Source organism: Cyprinodon variegatus, unplaced genomic scaffold (genome assembly GCF_000732505.1).
Source record: "Cyprinodon variegatus isolate N-32 unplaced genomic scaffold, C_variegatus-1.0 Scaffold549, whole genome shotgun sequence".
Classification (NCBI taxonomy): Eukaryota; Metazoa; Chordata; class Actinopteri; order Cyprinodontiformes; family Cyprinodontidae; genus Cyprinodon; species Cyprinodon variegatus.
In genome coordinates, this window is record NW_015151002.1 from 71,789 (window position 1) to 91,193 (window position 19,405).

Genomic DNA, 19,405 nt, shown 5'->3' on the forward strand with positions numbered 1-19,405 from the left:
AATTATTGATCTAAAAATCCTTAACTTATAGGAAGTCTGTCAAAAAGGACATACACAGGAAAATGATATTCCTACTGGCAAAGAATTAAGAGACTAGTCATCAAAAACATCTACATTAAATAAATAACAAAAGCTGAGTAAAAACAGCATATGTCTTTCATGTATTATAGCCTGTTATCACAGCTATAAGGTAATGGAGTTTGAAAATCCCCATCATCCCTCTATGAAAACTTAATCAGATGAAAACAGCCAGAGAGGCTTTTATCCATCATCAGTTAAAAGCTACAATGATTTGCGCCTATTTTCTGATTGCCACCTTTTACCTCCACGAGCCCGTTGTGTTCATAGCCCGTGACAAATTTACTTCAAAGGAAGCCTCCATCATGACCCATTTTCCCATCCTGCAACAGCTGTGCTTCGGTCCAATAAGGCACAAAGCTTGGATTCCCCCATGAGCCCCTGCTGTACGAGGAGCTGGTGAGGCAAATGACGAGCACATACTGGAGCACCAAGACAGCCACATGAAGAGGCGCTGAAGGTAATCACTTAAAATATTGCTTATATTATCAGCTTGAGGATTACATAGCCACATGAAGGAGGTATAAAACAGTAAAAAGAGAGGTACACCGAAGAAGAACACAACAGATATTGCACTTATAAGCTCTGAATCACTGTTTTTCATAACCAGATGTGATAGATGACTCATGCAGCTTTTTCTCCCAATAACTCCTGCGAGCACTCAAGGTCTATTCACAAAGAGCAAAGAAGTAAAGCAAACTAATTGAAAACCTTCAGCGGAGCTCTGCATGGTTCCTTTAATCTACATCTGCGCAGCACGACAAGAAAAACTGAATTTATTAAATGACAATATGGCTTGGTAATTGAGTCAGATCAAGAAAAAGCATTGCTTCCAAACAATTAAAGGTTCACCCAACCTACAAGGCTGAGTTTGAGGCAATTATGTCCAACATATGATGAGAAATAGTTGTGTTGTAATTACAGGGTCCCGCAGAATTATTCCCACCTTATTTTTATCCTTTTAAAATTTCAGACTTTTAAACACTGCTCAAAAAAATTAAAGGAACACTTTAAAAAAAACACATCAGATCTCAATGAGGCAAAAAATCATGCTGTTTATCTATACTGATATGGACTGGGTGATGTGTTAGGAACAAAAGGATGCCACATCATTTGATGGAAATGAAAATTATCAACCTACAGAGGGCTGAATTCAAAGACACCCCAAAAATTACTATGAAAAAAATATGCAGCAGGCTAGTCCATTTTGCTGAAATTTCATTGCAGCAACTCAAAATGGTATTCAGTAATTTGAATGGTCCCCACGTGCGTGTATGCATGCCTGACAAGATCGGGGCATGTTCCTGATGACACGACGGGTGGTGTCCTGGGGTATGTCCTCCCAGATCTGGGCCAGGGTATCACTGAGCTCCTGGACAGTCTGAGATGCAACCTGGCGGTGTCGGATGGATCGAAACATAATGTCCCAGAGGTGTTCTATTGGATTTAGGTCAGGCCAATCAATGGTATCAATTGCTTCATCCTCCAGGAACTGCTTGCATACTCTCGCCACATGAGGCCGGGCATTGTCGTGCACCCCGAGGAAGCCAGGACCCAGTGCACCAGCATAGGGTCTGACAATGAGTGCAAGGATTTCATCCCGATACCTAATGGCAGTCAGGGTGCTGTTGTCTAGCCTGTATAGGTCTGTGCGTCCCTCCATGGATATGCCTCTCCAGACCATCACTGACCCACCACCAAAACCGGTCATGCTGAACGATGTTACAGGCAGCATAACGTTCTCCACGGCTCTTCAGAGCCTTTCACGTCTGTCACATGTGCTCAGGGTGAACCTGCTCTCATCTGTGAAAAGCACAGGGTGCCAGTGGTGGACTTGCCAATTTCCGATGTTCTGTGACAAATGCCATTCGAGCTCCACTGTGCCGGGCAGTGAGCATAGGGCCCACTAGAGGACCTTGGGCCCTCAGGCCACCCTCGTGAAGTCTGTTTCTGATTGTTTGGTCAGAGACATTCACACCAGTGGCCTGCTGGAGGTCATTTTGTAGGGCTCTGGCAGTGCTCCTCCTGCTCCTCCTTGCACAAAGGAGCAGATACCATCCTGCTTATTGGGTTGTAGACCCTCTACGGCCCTGTCCAGCTCTTCTGGAGTAACTGCTTGTCTCCTGGAATCTCCTCCATGCTCTTGAGATTGTGCTGGGAGACACGGCAAACCTTCTGGCAATGGCATATTGATGTGCTATCCTGGAGGAGTTGGACTGCCTATGCAACCTCTGTAGGGTCCAGGTAGCGCCTCATGCTAACAGTAGTGACAGTGACCCTTGCCAAATGCAAAGTTGGTGAAAAAGAGTCAGAAAAGATGAGGAGGGGGAAAAAATGTCAGTGGCCTCCACCTGTAAAACCATTCCTGTTTTGATGGTCGTCTCGTTGTTGCCCCTCTAGTGCACCTGTGGTTAATTTCAATTACACCAAAGCAGCTGAAACTGATTAACAACCCCATCTGCTACTTACCTGACCAAATCATTATGCCCGAAGATTAATTAACTTCATGCTATTCTCTGATTACAAAGTGTCCCTTTAATTTTTTTTTAGCAGTGTATGTTCGCCAAGGGGATGGGTCAAATGCAAAGAGTGAAATTCCCCATCGTGGGACGGTAAAGGGATTTACATTACTTTAAATTATATTATATCGAGACTTTTCTTTAATAGACCAGGGATTTCCAAAATATTTGAAAAAGGGGAAATTACAATAGATGTGAGGAATCTAACAATCACGTGCCAGAAGCATGTCTCTCAAAATTAACCATTTATTACCTCAGTAGAGAAATAAAATAAATAAATAAAGAATTAGGATGAAATAGTCTGCATATCTCAAAACAAAGCCACGCAAAAGTAGAACGGGACCCACTTTGGAAGAACTCGCTTTGATTAAGTTAGGAATGTGAAGCAATGCTTTGGGATGCCACCAGTCAAATAATGCATGCTCCAGCGACAAACAAAAAACAGGCAGTCACTGTGGGGAATGCAACATGTTTCCTTACCTAGTGCCATCTCTATGATGCTCATTTGGCTCTCTGTGGGAAACAGGATTTTTGGCGGCTTGTCTGTAAAGGGAGCTGTGAAAAGACGAGCAGAATGGAGCATTAAAATCCTCATCACTCTCCCCAGTGGACTGTAGGAGTACGATTCATAAAAAAAAAAAAAAAAAGACCACATTAAGGGCCTGCATTAAAAGGAGAACAAATAAAATATTACATTTAAACAGTGGACGGACAAAAGGGGATAAATTACGAGGATTCTGAATTAGCAATTCAAAGCATTAAACATCAAAGTCCAAAGGAGCAGCAGCAGTACTCAGCACTAATTCAATTGGCGCCTTGTGTAAGTGATGATGCTAAGGCCTGGACTTGAATATAATACAAATGGAGCTGTATTTACGAAAATTGTCCTGCTGCCTTAGACTGAAGACATTTAGGCAAAATATAACAATAATACAGGAGAATTTAGGAAGTGGATCACAGTAGCATTTCTTTTTCAAATGCATAATTAGACAGCTGCAGAGAAACAAAGCCGGCACTTAAATCCGAGTGGGGAGTTTTTTTTTTTATTCCTTTTATTTACAAGATTGTGTTAACTGTGTTAGAAAATCCATCTGTATTCTCGTTATTTTCATAAATGCAGATTTCAAGTCCATCTAAGCTCTTGCTTGTACACCCCCCTCTGAGCATCATCCAGAGTTTGGCATTTACATACATTCAGATGCAGACATTATAAACAAAGGTAATTAGATTTATAGTATTGATACATAACAGTTTTTTTTATCATTCTGACGTCATGTCAACTGGCACCAAATGAGACTTAATGTATGAACATGGTGACATACCCTTTTCATATATGGTATTTTATTTTGTTTTCCACTTTCAAAGTTTGGCTGATGGTGACTTTTAGGAGCACAAATGGTGCACAGGGACTGATGTGTTCACAGTAAGAAAACAAAAACAAAAAAAAAATGGCAGAAGATCAAAATATCAGTGAAGCCACAAATTAGTTGCGGATGCTGCAACAGACAGTTTCAGCATCATATCTTAAGATTACTGGTGTGCCAAGCACTGAGAATGATTCATTCCCAATGCTGCGACAATGGCTCAGGCCCATAAAACGCTGTCAATCTAAATGATTTCACGGTGGAATACAAGTTATTTCAGTGTCAAATCTTTTTTTTATTTTTATTTTTTTTATAATAGTTTTATTGCATTATTGAAAAACCCCTTCTTGTATTTTCCATAAGTAGAACCTAAAAGTATGAGAGCATTATTAGGAGTAAAAATACAGCATTTTTTTTTTGAGAAAAGAACAGAAACTTGTGCATTATTAGTAATATAACAGCATGTCTATAAAAAAACTTAATAGTAAAAAATAAAAAACTGACAAATCATGCAGTAAAAAATTGGTGAAAACGAGTGCCTTGAGTATAAGAGACAAAATAGGATTTGTTCACATGTCACAAAAGCTTTATATCATGTTAGCTTTACAAAAGCAAAAAAAAACAATCATTAGCCATAGCATTAAAAGGTATAACCTTTTAAAAATGAGAGCTTTCAATTGTTGCAAAAATTTCACAATGTTTTCTAATCTTAATGTACCTTTGCGCCATAAATGAGAATCTGGGCCATTTGGCCTCTACACTGGAAGTTACATTTGCTATTTCTTTTCTTTATCCAGAAGACGAATTAAAGACAAGATTAGGAAAAGACAGTTGCAGGATTTAATGAACTGATTGAAGGTTTGATAAAACTAGACAGAATCAGAGAGCTGGAAAGCGGCATTCAGGCAATCTGCTCAATGCAATGTGGCGACTAACAGATACTGCTCATTTCACCCCAAGGCAATTTGTAAATCTGCTGTTTTGGTAATTTTATACCAGACTTTTCTTTCTTTTTTTTTTAATCTGTATTTTACTATTTGATGTTTCATATAATCCATGAATAAATTTGTATCTCTCAGGAGGACGTTTTAAACCTACTCTTACAATTTTCTTTTTTCTATATTTTCCTTACAGCTTATTGTACAAAATGTGGTTATACAACTCCAGAGCATAATATCTAATTGCATTTCACAAGACAAACGGATCCCATTTATAGACAGCAATATTTAAACAAGATTATCCAATAAGATACTTTGAAATTTGATTACATACATTTATATCCAATCAAAACGATGAAGTGCAGTTCAGTTTATAATCTGATTTACTCAAAAAGAGAATGCCATCAAAAGAAACCATGCTGATTATATCAAGTCATTGACTTTGCAGCAATTCCTCTTCCTGAACAAACATGTGGTAACAGCGGAAATGGACAATATGATTTAAACAAGAAGATACCTCCAGTAAAACTTTGCCCACGATCATTGGGAAGTAGAAGTTGATTTGAATAATTTATATTTGAAGAGAAATATCCAGATCATACGCTGGACAAAAAGCTCCCGCTTGATGACAAAGCTTCACACTCCTTTCTAAACTTCCCCTCAGGCCCCTTAAACAACCCTTTGATCATAGATTTAGGAGAGGGGTCAGAAAAAGAGGGATTTTGTCATCATGATGAAGAACTTCCAGGTTGATTTGCAACCTCGTGACTCAGTATGCTGATTCCCAAATCAATGACTTTATACTCTACATACCTATTTACATTGACACAAATAAACAAATTGAAGGTCTGATCAGATGAAAAATGTGTCATTTAAACAAGTCAGACTGAAAATCCTAATTAGATTTGGTCGTATTGGAAAGACATGTCATTCCAGTTGAGAGATGGACACAGATCGCCATTCCGATCTGCTTCCATGCACCCACCCATTCTGATCTCCTCTGCGCAAGTGTGCAACATCAGTGAGAGTTTTTTCCATTGACTAAGCTTCATTCATTGGCTCCTGGTCCTACTTGGTGGAGGAGAGGACATGCCATCCCACCCTCTACCTCTGTAGCAAAAGGAGGCCTAGCATAAGGTACAGTAAAGCCCAAAAACAAATGTATGACGCAACAAAGGTCCAGTGGAAAAAAAACCCCACAAGACTGCAAAACTGAAGAAAAACAAATGTTAGGGGCAGTTTTGGAACAAATTTATATTAAGTTAAATCATATTTACTGATTTCTAATACATTTTATGCTTTTATACTGAAATATTTCTTACTATGCCATTAACCCAGAGTGGCCTTTGTACTCATTTCTATGCTGAGTGTCTTTGCAGAAGCGGGGTAATAAAACTGCACCTGCTGACTCACCCCACACAGGTGAGCTCTGTTTTAATGAATGTATAGTCTTTTATCCCAAGATGAACCTTTGGAAACCACTTATGCTTGTGTTATGTAGATAGCGCTGCTGCCACTTTAACCCATGCTTTAGAGCAGCAATGGTCATGTAACTAGGGACCTCCAAATATGAAATAATATAAAGGTTTCGGCAGAGTGTGCTTCAGAGCGGTAGGAGATTGTAACTGAACACATCTCTGTCCTTTCTCCTCTTGAGTAAAAAGAATCTAACGTCTGTTGTCCTTCTTCCTCAGGTTATTTGCTAAGTGTTTGGGTGCTTAAATCTAATAGGCAGGCACAAAGAGAAGCTAATATAGAGGATGAACCAACAAGTACGGTTTTTCTTTAAAAAAAAGGAAGTTTCTCCTTATACTAATAAAGCGTTTCTGGAAAACTAGACAGATCTGCGCATGATGTAAGGGTTTAGTCATAATTGGGTAATTTTATTTAGTGTCCATGTAGAAATAGATTCTTAACTTCTGATCAACCAAGATTTAAACTAGTTTGGAGAAATTTTACACATGTAAACATAGCTACTAAATAACACATACATCCTCATCTGAGTAGTGATTCAATTATATCATGGTCACTATGTTGCAGTGCAAAATCAAACAGTTTCAACTACCACTGGGACCCATTAAACAGGCTGATATCTGACCAAATATCCAAAATAAAGCAACATTAACTGCAGATGAAAGAGGAAATACATTAAAGATAAGCAACAACCCTAAATTAAATTCGATTCACAACGAAATATGCCATTCAGAAATTGAACAGATTTGTCTTTACTGATGAAATTTATTTAATTAGGTATAATTTTGTGTTCATTATTAATATTTTTGTTAAACTATGGGACTTTTGGACCATCATACCTAGCTTCAGGGGTAGCATTACCACTGAACAGGATTAATTTTTTCCAATCCAAGTTAAAACCGTGTGTCATCACGCTTGCTCCGTTGATTCCAATTAAAAATTAGGAGAGGAAGGCTTCTTGTTTTAGAACTACACTCATGCCTGAAGATGTATTACAAATACTCTGCAGAGCCTCTCTTCAATTCTAATGTGGAGGCAAGATTGGATTTGCAGAGTTCGCTCCATGAGTTGAAGGTGAAATCCCCACCCTGGAAGGTAATCAAAGTTGTGGTGTGTTTTTTTAACAAGCTCCGAGGGTTGATTCTTGGCAAGCATGGTTTCATCTGGAAACTTAAAGGTAACAAGGTAGGAGAAGGCTGTTTAACGCTAATAAAAATCCTGCCCTTCATTCAAATCAAGGGCATGTGATGCGTTAGTCAGTGGGTTCCCATCAAGCTGGAAGGCATGTAAACTGGCATCCACACACAAGAGAGACAAATTCAAGATGCATTAGTAAAGCTTGCTTGTCTTCAATAACAAAACAATAATTCTGTGGTAGGTTATCATGAGTGGGAGTGGGCAGGCTTCTCGCTGGGGGGGACCAAAACACATCCAGTCTGACCCGCTTCCCAACATGCAGAAAGCATAATCACGTACCACGCAATCAGATGCATACATTCCCACGCATATAAGCAGTGGGAAAGCCTGAAGTTGGTTCCTGCCGTAGAGGATGTCTTTAGACCATCCTTCATGGGCCCTGTGATCCCCTCTCACTGTGATCACATGATGATGGATGGAGGGATGGAGTAATGGAACAGAAAAAAAGGAGACCTTGTTCTCTCCCATTAACTCCGCCATCACCTTTCTCCCCGAGCCTGTCGATGTGCCGCTTGCTGTGCGTCTTTGTAGCTCTGTCAGTCTGGTTTGGTGGCCTCTCAGGGCTAAGATTGAAGGAAGATGAAATAGTGGCAGAGGAGGGAGGGAGGAAGAGAGAGGGTTGTGGTCCTCTGTTCACACCTCATTAAAGACCACTTCAGCAGACATAGATTAAGAGGGGAAAGCATATGTGTGTGTGCGTCTGCGAGCTCGAGATCATTAAAGAAAAGATGCAGTGTACTCACTGCATATTTTCTACTGCAGCAAATAAATGAAAGCAGTTTTTTTTTTCAAGCAACTTGAGAGGCAAACCTTGTTAGTCACAGATGATACTGACGAAAAATCTTTTCTCTCCTCCAGTCGACCATGTTTAAGTGTTAACTATAAAAAATCAGTCTATTTCACTCAGAAGAAACATATGGCATTGTGTGCAAAGAAACTAAATCATAATTTTTACTCTAAAGTTATTCATTAATTGATGTTAATGCTTTCCAGATGTTTAAACCAAATATTGACTAATATCTTAATGTTGAAGCAGAATTTATGACTCATTAAAGTTTTGAGCCCTGATGTTTTCTCCTTCTGCAATCCTTCTTGATGGTTTGCTAGATTGTACATTTAGAGATCCAATCCCACATACCTTGAGACAATTAGCCGCTCTGTTTTCTCAAATCAGTTGTCTTCTAATTCTGACCTTTGACACCATAATTTTTTGCCAGACAACTTCGGCTCAATGGATTTTTGTAACAGACTGTCCTGCGTAAAGCAAAGATATTGCGATGTACAAAATTTTAAGTAGAAAAGCAGCTTCCGAATTCTGATGGTTGATGTTGGTGTTCGGTAAATTGCCATCATCACAACACATTCAGAGGCCTAAATGCACCAAGTAGCTAACAGATATTTTGTTTGTTTAACAAGTGAACATGAGTCCCTAGCAAATTTGTGTAAATTGCCTACAGCAGTTTCTCTTTGATGGGAAAATGTAAAGTAAATTGCCTGAACCATCTTAACGGTAACCTGACTCCGCCAGATGGATTTGCTGGATTTGCTCCGCATATCTAACTGGAAACCTTCCGCTGAAGTAATTTTGGGAAGGGGCGAAAATACTGATTAGCTGATTGGCCTATGTTGGTGTTGGACGGTCCAAATAAACCAATCAGATCAACGAAGCATATGACGTACTAACAGAGAGACGACGAAAACACAACCACATGCTAGTCGGGAGAAGAGCAAAAACATCTCTTTCTCTGAGAAAAGCCTCCAGTGCAGTGTTTTGCTCTTCTTTCAGTGAAGAAATACTCTGTAATTTTGATTAAACTTTCTCGATAGCCACGCTAACGCTAGTTTCATCGGCTGAAGCCGCCATGTTCTTTAGACTGAACTGTCGCGCTTCTCATTGCGTCACACCTCAATCCGCCTCAAAGCCAATGCTGATTGGACGTTCGTTTGGTGAACTGCTCCAAATTTTCTTTAACGGAAAGTAGCCAGACTGATCTGCGAGTGAAACCTTGAAAGCTCGCGAGATCAGGATGGTCTCACGAGGCTATCTTAACGGAGCCCTTTAGATGACATCCATCATCCGTTACATGACCATTGTTGCATCCAGGTGCAAATCTTTTATTCCAGGACATCCCAAAAACTTATTTTTTATTCCCGAGCTCCCCTTTTAGGCCTAACACAAACCACCATCTGTAAGAAACTCTTCACCACTCGAATCCAGATGCTCTCTCTTTCCATCATGCATCCCCTACATCATCCTACTGTAAAGTGTAATTGCTCGAACGGAGGGAAATATTCACCACTGATCTGTAGGAAGCAGTGCACCAGTTGAGACCTTTGGACTCAGTAGAAGTGACTCTTAAACACATTGTTTAAGAGCTAATGGCTAAAAGACTCAATCGTCACTAGGGCGGCAACTAACACATTTTTTGCTAATCGATTACGCTGTGGATGCCTTACAGTAGATTTTACACATAATTTAAACCAAGCGAAGCTAAAACTGTGTGGGTTGAAGACTTCTGGATAGAGCATATTAATGGATGAAAAGTTTTTCCATCTTAAATGCAAAATAACTGCTTTCAATGGGTTGCTCTTTCAGCTAATGGCATGTTTTAGAGTCTCTATACTCGAGGTTACGAAGAAACAATTACTAAATTAGTAAATTAATCACGATTGTTTTAGCCCTAATCGGATCAACATCTTCTGCAAAAAGCAACAAAGAGTCTCTAAGATTTCCAGACCACTTTTCTGCAATTAGACCTTTGAATCCTCCCCGTGATCACCAGAAATGGTTATCCCACATGGGAACTCAACTCAACTAGTGTCAAAATTATAAAACACCTTTAAAACAGCTACTTAAGATTGATATAATTGCAATCAGTAAATTCAAAATTTCAGAAATGAAATTTAGCTGGTGGTAAAAAAAAAACAAATAATATGGGATATAATAATAGCCTTCAGCTCACATAAATCATGTTTTCTTTTAGTTGTTTCATATTAGCATACCAGCTGGAGCCCAAATATAAGCAAATTTCTGGCATCTAACAGAAAAAAAGCACTTTAGTTCTTATTGATAACAAGAAAGATTGTTTCCTGTAATCCAAACATGTTACCTCTGGTTGCCAAGAGGCAGAAAATCACAACTGTTAACTCTCAGCAGTATTCTGCCCTGCAACACGTTTAATGTACTGCTCTATTTCTAGCCTTACAGCGTCTAAAGAAAAAAATGTGCACGTTTTTCTTGTCAGTTTCTACAAGTCAATCTATGCTCCCAGGGCAGATCCCTCCGTTTACCACAGATTGTTTCTCAAGACGTAAAAGAATGGATGGAGAGAACATTCATGAAGTGTTTTGAGAAATCAAGTTCTAAGAAGGAAGACTTTTAGGTACTGCCTTCATAGTGGTGGGGATATTCTGCTACAAAGGCTTGAGCAGAAAATACAAAAGGTCTGAAACTATAACACCTTTTTTTCTATTGAAAACAATTAAATTTGCTTCATCTTAGTCTATTATAGGCCTAAAGAAACCTTGGAAAAGTAATTATACCGAAGTAATGTGAAGTTTGTTAAACTACAAAGCCAGCATAGTTTGGTTAAAACCAGGTAAAGTCTTCAAATGAACAGCTAATGGGAACATTGATCGAATGAACAACATGGGGAGTAGGGGCTCACAAACCAATTGTTTTCTCCATTAATTTGTGTATATCGCCGTCATTTTAGCAATCTATTCAAAACCAGCTGCACCAAATAGATTCAGACTTGAAAACAGCTTTCAAGATAGGTTAAAAAAAAAATAATGATAATTTGCACCCTTTTTTTCTATCAGGTCATTGTTGTCCCTTACTGTATATAACCATGTTTTCGTCAAAAACAAAAAAATATTCTTAAAATACATTTTGAGAACAACAGAAATAGATGAGCTATTTTAGCCCTGTTTTCTCCAAAATAAAAAATTGATTAAGGTGAGAAGTATTTGTTATTTTAACCTTATTACAAATAGTTTAATTAAACAGATACTGTGTTAACTTTGTGAATATTGAAAGAAGAGATATTTGTGTTTTTCTGGTAACAAACTCATCATGTTGCCTTAAAAATCAACGATTTCTACTGCAGGGTGTATGAGAATGATAAAATCTAGTTCTCTTGTATTGGTTTTTTTTTTCTTTTAAATGCATGCATAATTTTATGGTGAAAATTTGGTAGAAAAGATTTGCTAGGACTGAGCTGTTTTAGGAGCTGGTCTTGTTTGAAGGACCACTTACAAATTACAAGAATGCACAATCTCAGGTTTTAAATTTTTTAGCACATGCAAATGTTTGCATGCATAAACATAAAGTCAAATTCAAATTGGTCAACTTTTAATGGAAAATATGTTCCATTTATTGCAGTAAGCAAACCTTTAAAAGGAATATGTCTTTAAAAAATGTTATATTACAAAAAAAAAAAAAAAACGATTAAAAAAATCAGCTGATGCGCCGGTGAAGGGAAAACTTAGTAGTTAAACCGTTGGATGACCTGGCATGATCGTTTCAAGACTGGATTGAAGCTGAAGAGCATTTTACAGTTTTGCAGCTGTCAGAGGATGTTAAGAGTTTTAAGAAAGGAAAAGTTTCCTGGCACAGGAGATGAATGGATACTATCAGGATGTGAACTGCTGGAGTTAACTACTTAGCACAGGAAACTAAATCTTGTATTTACTGTGTTGCATTTGGAAGTCCATAAAATTTTGAGAGGCAGTAAAGTACTTGCAAAGTATTATTGTGCACCTGTCCTCTTTCATGGCCTAATAAAGAGGTCAACCGTGTGGAAAATACGGCTATAAATAGTTAATGTGACCTCTGCTAAGCCAGAAGTGCTTCCACATCCACACGTGAGCAGCGGAGAGTTCCTTCAGCACAGCAGGCTCTCACACAGTAATGGCTGAACAAAGTTACCACTTGTCAGATAAACATGTACCTGTGAATGAGAATGCTGTAGCTGCCACTGATGTTGCTGTGAGGGTATTTTTTTTTTTTATATATATTTGTGGTAAATTACTTTCAGCTGTTGCCCTGAAACATCTGCCTGAGGGCTGCAGGTGAAATGGAGCAGAGTCAGAATTAACACACTCCCTGATGAAGTGGATACTGTTCTTCAGGCAGTTACACAGATGGGCTCCGTGTTGTAACATGAACTATGTGTTCTATGGACTGTGCTGGAAGGCATGCCGTGGATATAACAACTTAACACATCCCTTTAAAAAAAGAAATGCGGTTGTGATGCAAAAGAATCCCTTTCATCAACCTTTTATGAAACATTATCTGGCTGCAGTAACCTGGTGTTAAAAGTGTGCAAATCCTTAGACTAATGCTTTGTTAAAAAGGCCTTTTGAATTACTCTCCTAAGTTCACTGTTGCTGCATATCAAGATCATACCAATATATTCAATNTGGCTGCAGTAACCTGGTGTTAAAAGTGTGCAAATCCTTAGACTAATGCTTTGTTAAAAAGGCCTTTTGAATTACTCTCCTAAGTTTGATGATCCTGTTTATCAAGATCATACCAATATATTCAATTCAGTTTATTTATATAGCATAACACATCCTCTCAACTCACTTTACTGAGATAATTCAATGGCTTCATAAAGTCAGGCTGTTAAATACATTTCTATCCAAGAAAACCCAGCTGATGATTGAGTCATTTACTTGCAGGACATGCTCTCCTGGATGAATATGTGGTGACAATAGATATTTGTTTTCATGTTGTCGTTGACTCCATACAGCAATTCCTCACACCAAGCATGCATGAAGTGACTGTAAGGAGGGAAAACTCCCTTTAACAAGCAGAACCAGGCTCAGTGTGAGCCGCCTTCTGCTGAGGCGGACTGAGTGTTCAAGGAGATAGAAGCAGACCTACAAAACAAACAGAAAAGCAAAGCACAGCAAAGCAAAGAAAAGGTAATGATAAAATAGCTCCACAGGTGGATCTATCTAGGAAAGAAACATTCAAGCAGACAAGCTCCAGTTTTCATGTCAAAGAGATAAATGAGCTAAGCCCATAGCTATGTATATATATATATATATATATATATATATATATATATATATATATATATATATATATTTGGAGAGAAACAGGACTAAACATTTGAAAATAAAGAAGCGTCTGGCTGCAGACCTGCACTGTCAGGACGCTTTGTTGCAGACCTGCACAATTCGGTGTTCTGCACTGTCAGTTTTTATTTTAGAAAGGCTTGGAATCAGCTTTGCTTTTACTTTGAAAGGCTTTAAACCAACTTTGCTTTTACTTCGAAAGGCTTTGAATCAACTTCGCTTTTATTTTGAAAGTCTTCGAACCAACTATGCTTTTACTTCGAAAGGCTTTGAATAAACTTCCCTTGCAATTTGAAAGGCTTCACTTCTACTTCCCTTTTATTTTGAAAGGATTTGAATCAGCTTTGCTTTTACTTTGAAAGGCTTACAATCATCTTCACTTTTACTTTGAAAAGCTTTAAATAAACAACCTTTCTGGCAGCGCAGGAGACCTCACAGTGCACATTTGCAATGAATGGTCCTGACAGTGTAGGTCTGCAGCAAGGCTGTCTTGTAAAAATCAGGCCAAACTCTTATCATTTATAACCAAAGGTATTGATGGCATGAATCCTTAGGTTATGATAAATCATTCTGTTAGTCTATAAATCTCTGAATGGCTTAGCACCTAAATACATCACAGACTTGCTATCAGTGTATCAACCATCCAGACCACTCAGGTCTTCTGGCTCCAGCCTGCTCTGCATACCTAGAACCAGAACTAAACATGGAGAAGCAGCATTTAGTTCCTATGCTCCACTTATCTGGTACAAACTTCCAGAAAACTGTAAAAGTGCGGAAAGCCTGAGTTCCTTTAAATCAAGACTAAAAACACATTTGTTTAGGATTGCCTTCGACTGTTCTAGTTAAACAGTTAAACTAAAACATATTTTGTTTAGTCCTACTGTTTTTAATATTCTTTTTTGTTTCTGCATTTTTTATTTTATTTTATTTATCTTCCTGTATTTTAATCATGTAAAGCACTTTGCATTGTCTTTGTACTGAATTGTGCTATACAAATAAATTTGCCTTGCCTTGCCTTGCGCTAAAACCAGAGATAGCAGATGGATAAAATGGGATCCATTCTATTGAACAAGAGTAATATTCGGGAGAAGGCAGCAATATTTTTTCACTGCGTTAGATAAATACAACAGAAAACCGGATGGAACGCCAAACGCACAGTAAAACATGATGGTGGCAAATGTACGCAATTTGATCACTTTTTTAATTTCTCTTTTTTTCTTTTTATCATCATGATTCTGGTCTTTGGCTTTGGAAATCATGTCACAATATCAAAACCTTGCTGTGCATGAATGAGTCGGAACCTAGAGTTGAATCTGACAAAAAAATATAAAGTGTGGGTAAAGATTTTTTGGTCATAAAGCTGACAGACTTCCATCTCTGAAGATTAAATGGTAATTTTAAAGAAAAGGTTGAAATGTACATAAAAATAATCACATAATTACAATCATAATTTTTTTTTATTGTCAAGTTTCTCGTTTGTTGTCACCTCAAATCTAATTCTACAAACTGAAACTTGACCTGAATAAATAAAAACAAAGACTGCAATTGAGAAAAAAAATGTACTTATCTTGATGAGGACAGTAGACCCCCATATTAATGGCATTCTTAAACTATGACACAATTTTCCTGTTCTGCCACAAGCTACCTAGCAGTAAAATAATTGAAATAGTTTCAATATATTTAGTTAAGTTTTATCCTAAAATATTTCAGTATAAATGTTTTTAGGTCATTAGAAACTACCTTATATTATTTTTCCTGAAGTTTTTCTAACACCAAGAAACAATGTCATTAGAGAGATAATGTTTCACACATTTCTGGCATCACCTGACCTCTTGAGCAATTTGCTGCTTTCTCGCTGGAATATACACTTCAAATGTTTGCAGACTTCTATGTGTTTTGCTGACTTGCAACCACTTCTGCTGATATATATTTGATATTTAATAGATAAATCTTTCAGCTGAAACGGTGTTCTGCTTGTTAAAATAAGGTAGATGCTCCAGAGGACTCTCAAAGCTCAAATTGTGATTTTTTTTATTTATTTTTTGCAGGCAATGAAAAAATAAAATAAACTACTGGATAAAAATTAACCACATAGAAATGACAAGGCAAGGCTCTCCAAGGACAGTTGTTGGAAAAATATAAATATAGAAACCGCAGAAGCAGAAAATAATAAGAGCATATTTTCTTATTGAAAAGGGTGTTGTTTCAGGAGATCCATCAAAACAATTGAATATGAGAGGGCCCACAGGATAGGGCAATATATTCTAGGGAAATCATATAAATCACATAAGTGCAGGCATTGGGACTAGCAGGGGCGAACACACTCTCCAGTGGAAAGACACTCCACATAATTACTTAGAATGGTGGCTATGGTTCACACTGAGGTGCGCTATAATGAGATGTCTGTTTGAAGCTGATGTAGATGGAAACTTAAGGTGCAGTAAACATTCATCCTGCTAAAAAAAACTAACTATACATGGATTATAACAGGCTAATCAAACATGCAAGGAGATTAAAGAGCAGCAATGCTCCACTGCAGATTTCTGAGTCAGATAAATGCTAAGAAATAAAATAGCATGGAAAAGTTAAAAAACCCTAAATCACAATTCTTCCAACTATTATAATAAAGGGTTGAGCTGCGACCGTTCAGTTATGTCAAGGAGACTATGGTAATAATTACCCAAGTTTGGAGTCTGATAGCTGATAATTATATCTAATCAGAAAATAATTTACATTTGCTTTATAATATTTCATACTTTTATTTTATAATTTTTCTATCATCCAGATTTTTTTCCACATACGGTAATCCTTTTGCACCACATGATTACTTCTATTGACATTTTGGGATTGTTTATCATGTATTAAATAGTGCTGTATTTATAAAAAATTTTTTAAAGAGATCTTTGTCTCGTTTCTCCTTTTTAACACTTAGATTTAACTCAACTTTCAGAAAAGATTTATAAGGTAACAAAATGAAAAAAAAAAAAAAAGCCAAACAGCCTAATTCAAAGTATTCCATAAATAAAAGATGCACTTTTAAAATACTGAATTTATTTGTTAAGGACAAAGGTTACTCATAACAACTTACTGTTAGGTGAAAAAAAATAAATAAATCTCCCTAAAAATAAACCTGACTCTCTCTATTGGTAAAATCTAAATTAATTTACAAGCTACATTCGGGGTTTGTTACTACCAGATCTTTTTGCATAAAATAAATCCCCCAAATAAAACCTTTCTGACAACATGAAGCATAAAAAAAGATAATAAAAAAAACAACAACATACAATTTAAATTTTCTTTTCTACGAACATACAATACCCTAATCTCCAGAAACCCAAGAAAAGTGACATCTTTCCTGAGGGTAGTGGAATGACATTGTTGTACAATGATCTACTGAATGTTTGCAAAAAAAAATTCTATACAAAAATTAGACAAAAGTGGAACCTTTTCTGTGTGAGGGTACATTTTTTTCTGCAAAACTACGATTTGAAAATAATTGAACCAAAAATTCTGCTCTGAACAAGAAAATCTTAAAGCGGATTGCCCCACCTTTAATTTATGTCCTCAAGCTTTTCATAAAGCGTTTGGGTTATGCAACAGAAGCAAGCCACAAGTGTATTTCTGAATTACATTAACAACAACCAATTAGGGTTGCTTGTTAGGTTTTGAAATGGCCAAGTCAAATGCCCCATTTACACTACCCCTCTGAAACAGTTACGTGCCGATTTTAGATCAAGCTTCACTGGAAAAAATCTAAATCTAGATAAGTCATTTTTTCTTAAAATAAATGCATTTGTTTTTGGATTGTGGGGGTGAAAGAGACATTTTGCCAATGTAACAAGACAATTTAAACTTAAAAGAAAACACAATTGCAGTGTCTAATTTCAAGTGCATTTATCTAAATATCTTATTTTAAGAGTAAAAATACTCATTCCATTGGCAAACTTTCTCATTTACCTACTCAAATTAAGGGTAAATACATTTCATTTTTACTTATTTCTAGATCTTTTTCCAGCGTTGGATCAGTTAACCCTGCTGAGCTTGGTTCTTACGGCCATTTACTACTACCGTACTGCAGCTCTCAAGGCTGGAATTACACAAACAAAAATGGTGGCGCCCATAACTTTCAGAAAAGTATGTGCCTAGATAGCATCCTCTACCCAAATTTTAATGAGAGCCTCGATCTTGACATCATTCCAGGTCACACCACAGATCTCTTAACCTCCAACAGGTGAAAAAAATCTGTGAATTTGAAAGCCGGTGTTCTGTCAGACCAGCATATGCTGTCGGATCAGCTTACAGTCTTTTAATATGCATGCGTTTATTTTAACTTTTAAAAAAGAAAATCAGCTTTGATCATACTGTAATTTATTGTATGTAGAAACTGCCAGACATGATTGAAGTTCCTGGGATGTTGGGAGAAGAAGCCTCTAGAAAACCATATTAGTTAATATTAATTTAAAATCAGTTACTATAGAAGTAGAAAAAAGTGTTTGGGGGAATTTCAATTTGTTTAGATTTTGATTTTTTTATGTTTAAAATCATAGAAAACATTGGCTGTAGTTTATATTTTGACTCTGAAGTAACTTAGGGAAGGTAAATATTAGCTGTATGCTGGTTTGACAGGACACCTGACATGCCGGAAAACCCGCAAAATGAGTCAGCTGACCGTAAATAGGAGATGACGTGGTCTGCTCATGGCCCCTTTGTCATCAGAGAACTGAGCCACAACTTAACCATGCCGAGCCCTACTGTTGAACTAGTACTAGATTTAGGGCTGTTCTGTTGTGTCCATTTTCACTCAACGGTTATCTCAGTTATCGTGCTTGGACCGTTCTCTGCAGGGTTTTAAAAGAGTAGTGTAAATGGGGCTAAAGTTAGGATTTTAATTAGACTGAGATGATCGGGTGTAACCTCAATAAGGCCACCCTTGAACGTTAGAAAAGCTGCATCATAAAACTCACAATCAACAGTTTCATAACAGTAATGAAGAAAATCACAATAAGTCACTAAATCACTTCAGTATTAAAAGCGCAAATTTCTAAGTTGAACTTTTTGCTCAGACTTACTCTGTGCAATCCTCTTACTAGGGTAAAAGGAATGTTTCCACTTGTTTTTGCTCATCTTAAGCTTTCTAATGAATCAAAGAAATCTTTGGGAAGTAACTTCGAAGCCTCAAAGCCCACAGCTGTCCGGATGCTTTAAATCAAAGGACTTCAACAGGGGGTCCGCGACCCCTAGGAGGTCCATGGAGATACTGCATGGGGGTTGCAAAAGTTTTGGTTGATTTTCTTTTTCCCTTCTGCAATTTTTTCAAATAATTGAAATGTCTTTAAATACACATTAGGATGAATTTAACACACTTTAGTAAACAGATAAAATGAGGCAGAAGATGTCTTTGAGTTATTAATGCAGATCTGTGTTTCTGAGTAAAAATAAGTCAAATATCTGACAAAAGAGTGGAAAGGAGAAGATATAAAAACATTTTTTTGTCATTGTTGTTCCAATAAGATGTTTTAGTTCTTTAAAAATTCAGAGAAAGAATATCAAGATTTGATGCATAAAATATCTAATCTTAAAAGGTTTTTCTCTCTTTTTGGAAATATGAATTAACACTATAACATTGTTTAATGTTCTAAAAACATGAGTCATATTTTGAGATAGTCTTCAGCATTAATGACAAATTAACCAGAGAAAAGATCTCAAACAGGTATAGGATAGCTGTGACCTAAACCTTTTTTTATATTTC

General features: G+C 37.2%; 1 protein-coding gene across 1 annotated transcript in view; it reads right to left on the bottom strand.

Annotated features, from left to right (window-relative positions):
• Positions 1 to 3,077: 3,077 nt before the first annotated feature.
• The window catches only part of LOC107095460 (interleukin-1 receptor accessory protein-like 1-B), a gene marked incomplete at its 3' end in the record, with an annotated part of 209,976 nt that continues 193,648 nt past the window's right edge, over positions 3,078 to 19,405 (bottom strand). Inside the window, exon 6 of the mRNA XM_015391575.1 lies at positions 3,078 to 3,152. Within this exon, the coding sequence (XP_015247061.1) occupies positions 3,078 to 3,152 (75 nt within the window). The remainder of the gene's footprint in view (positions 3,153 to 19,405) is intronic.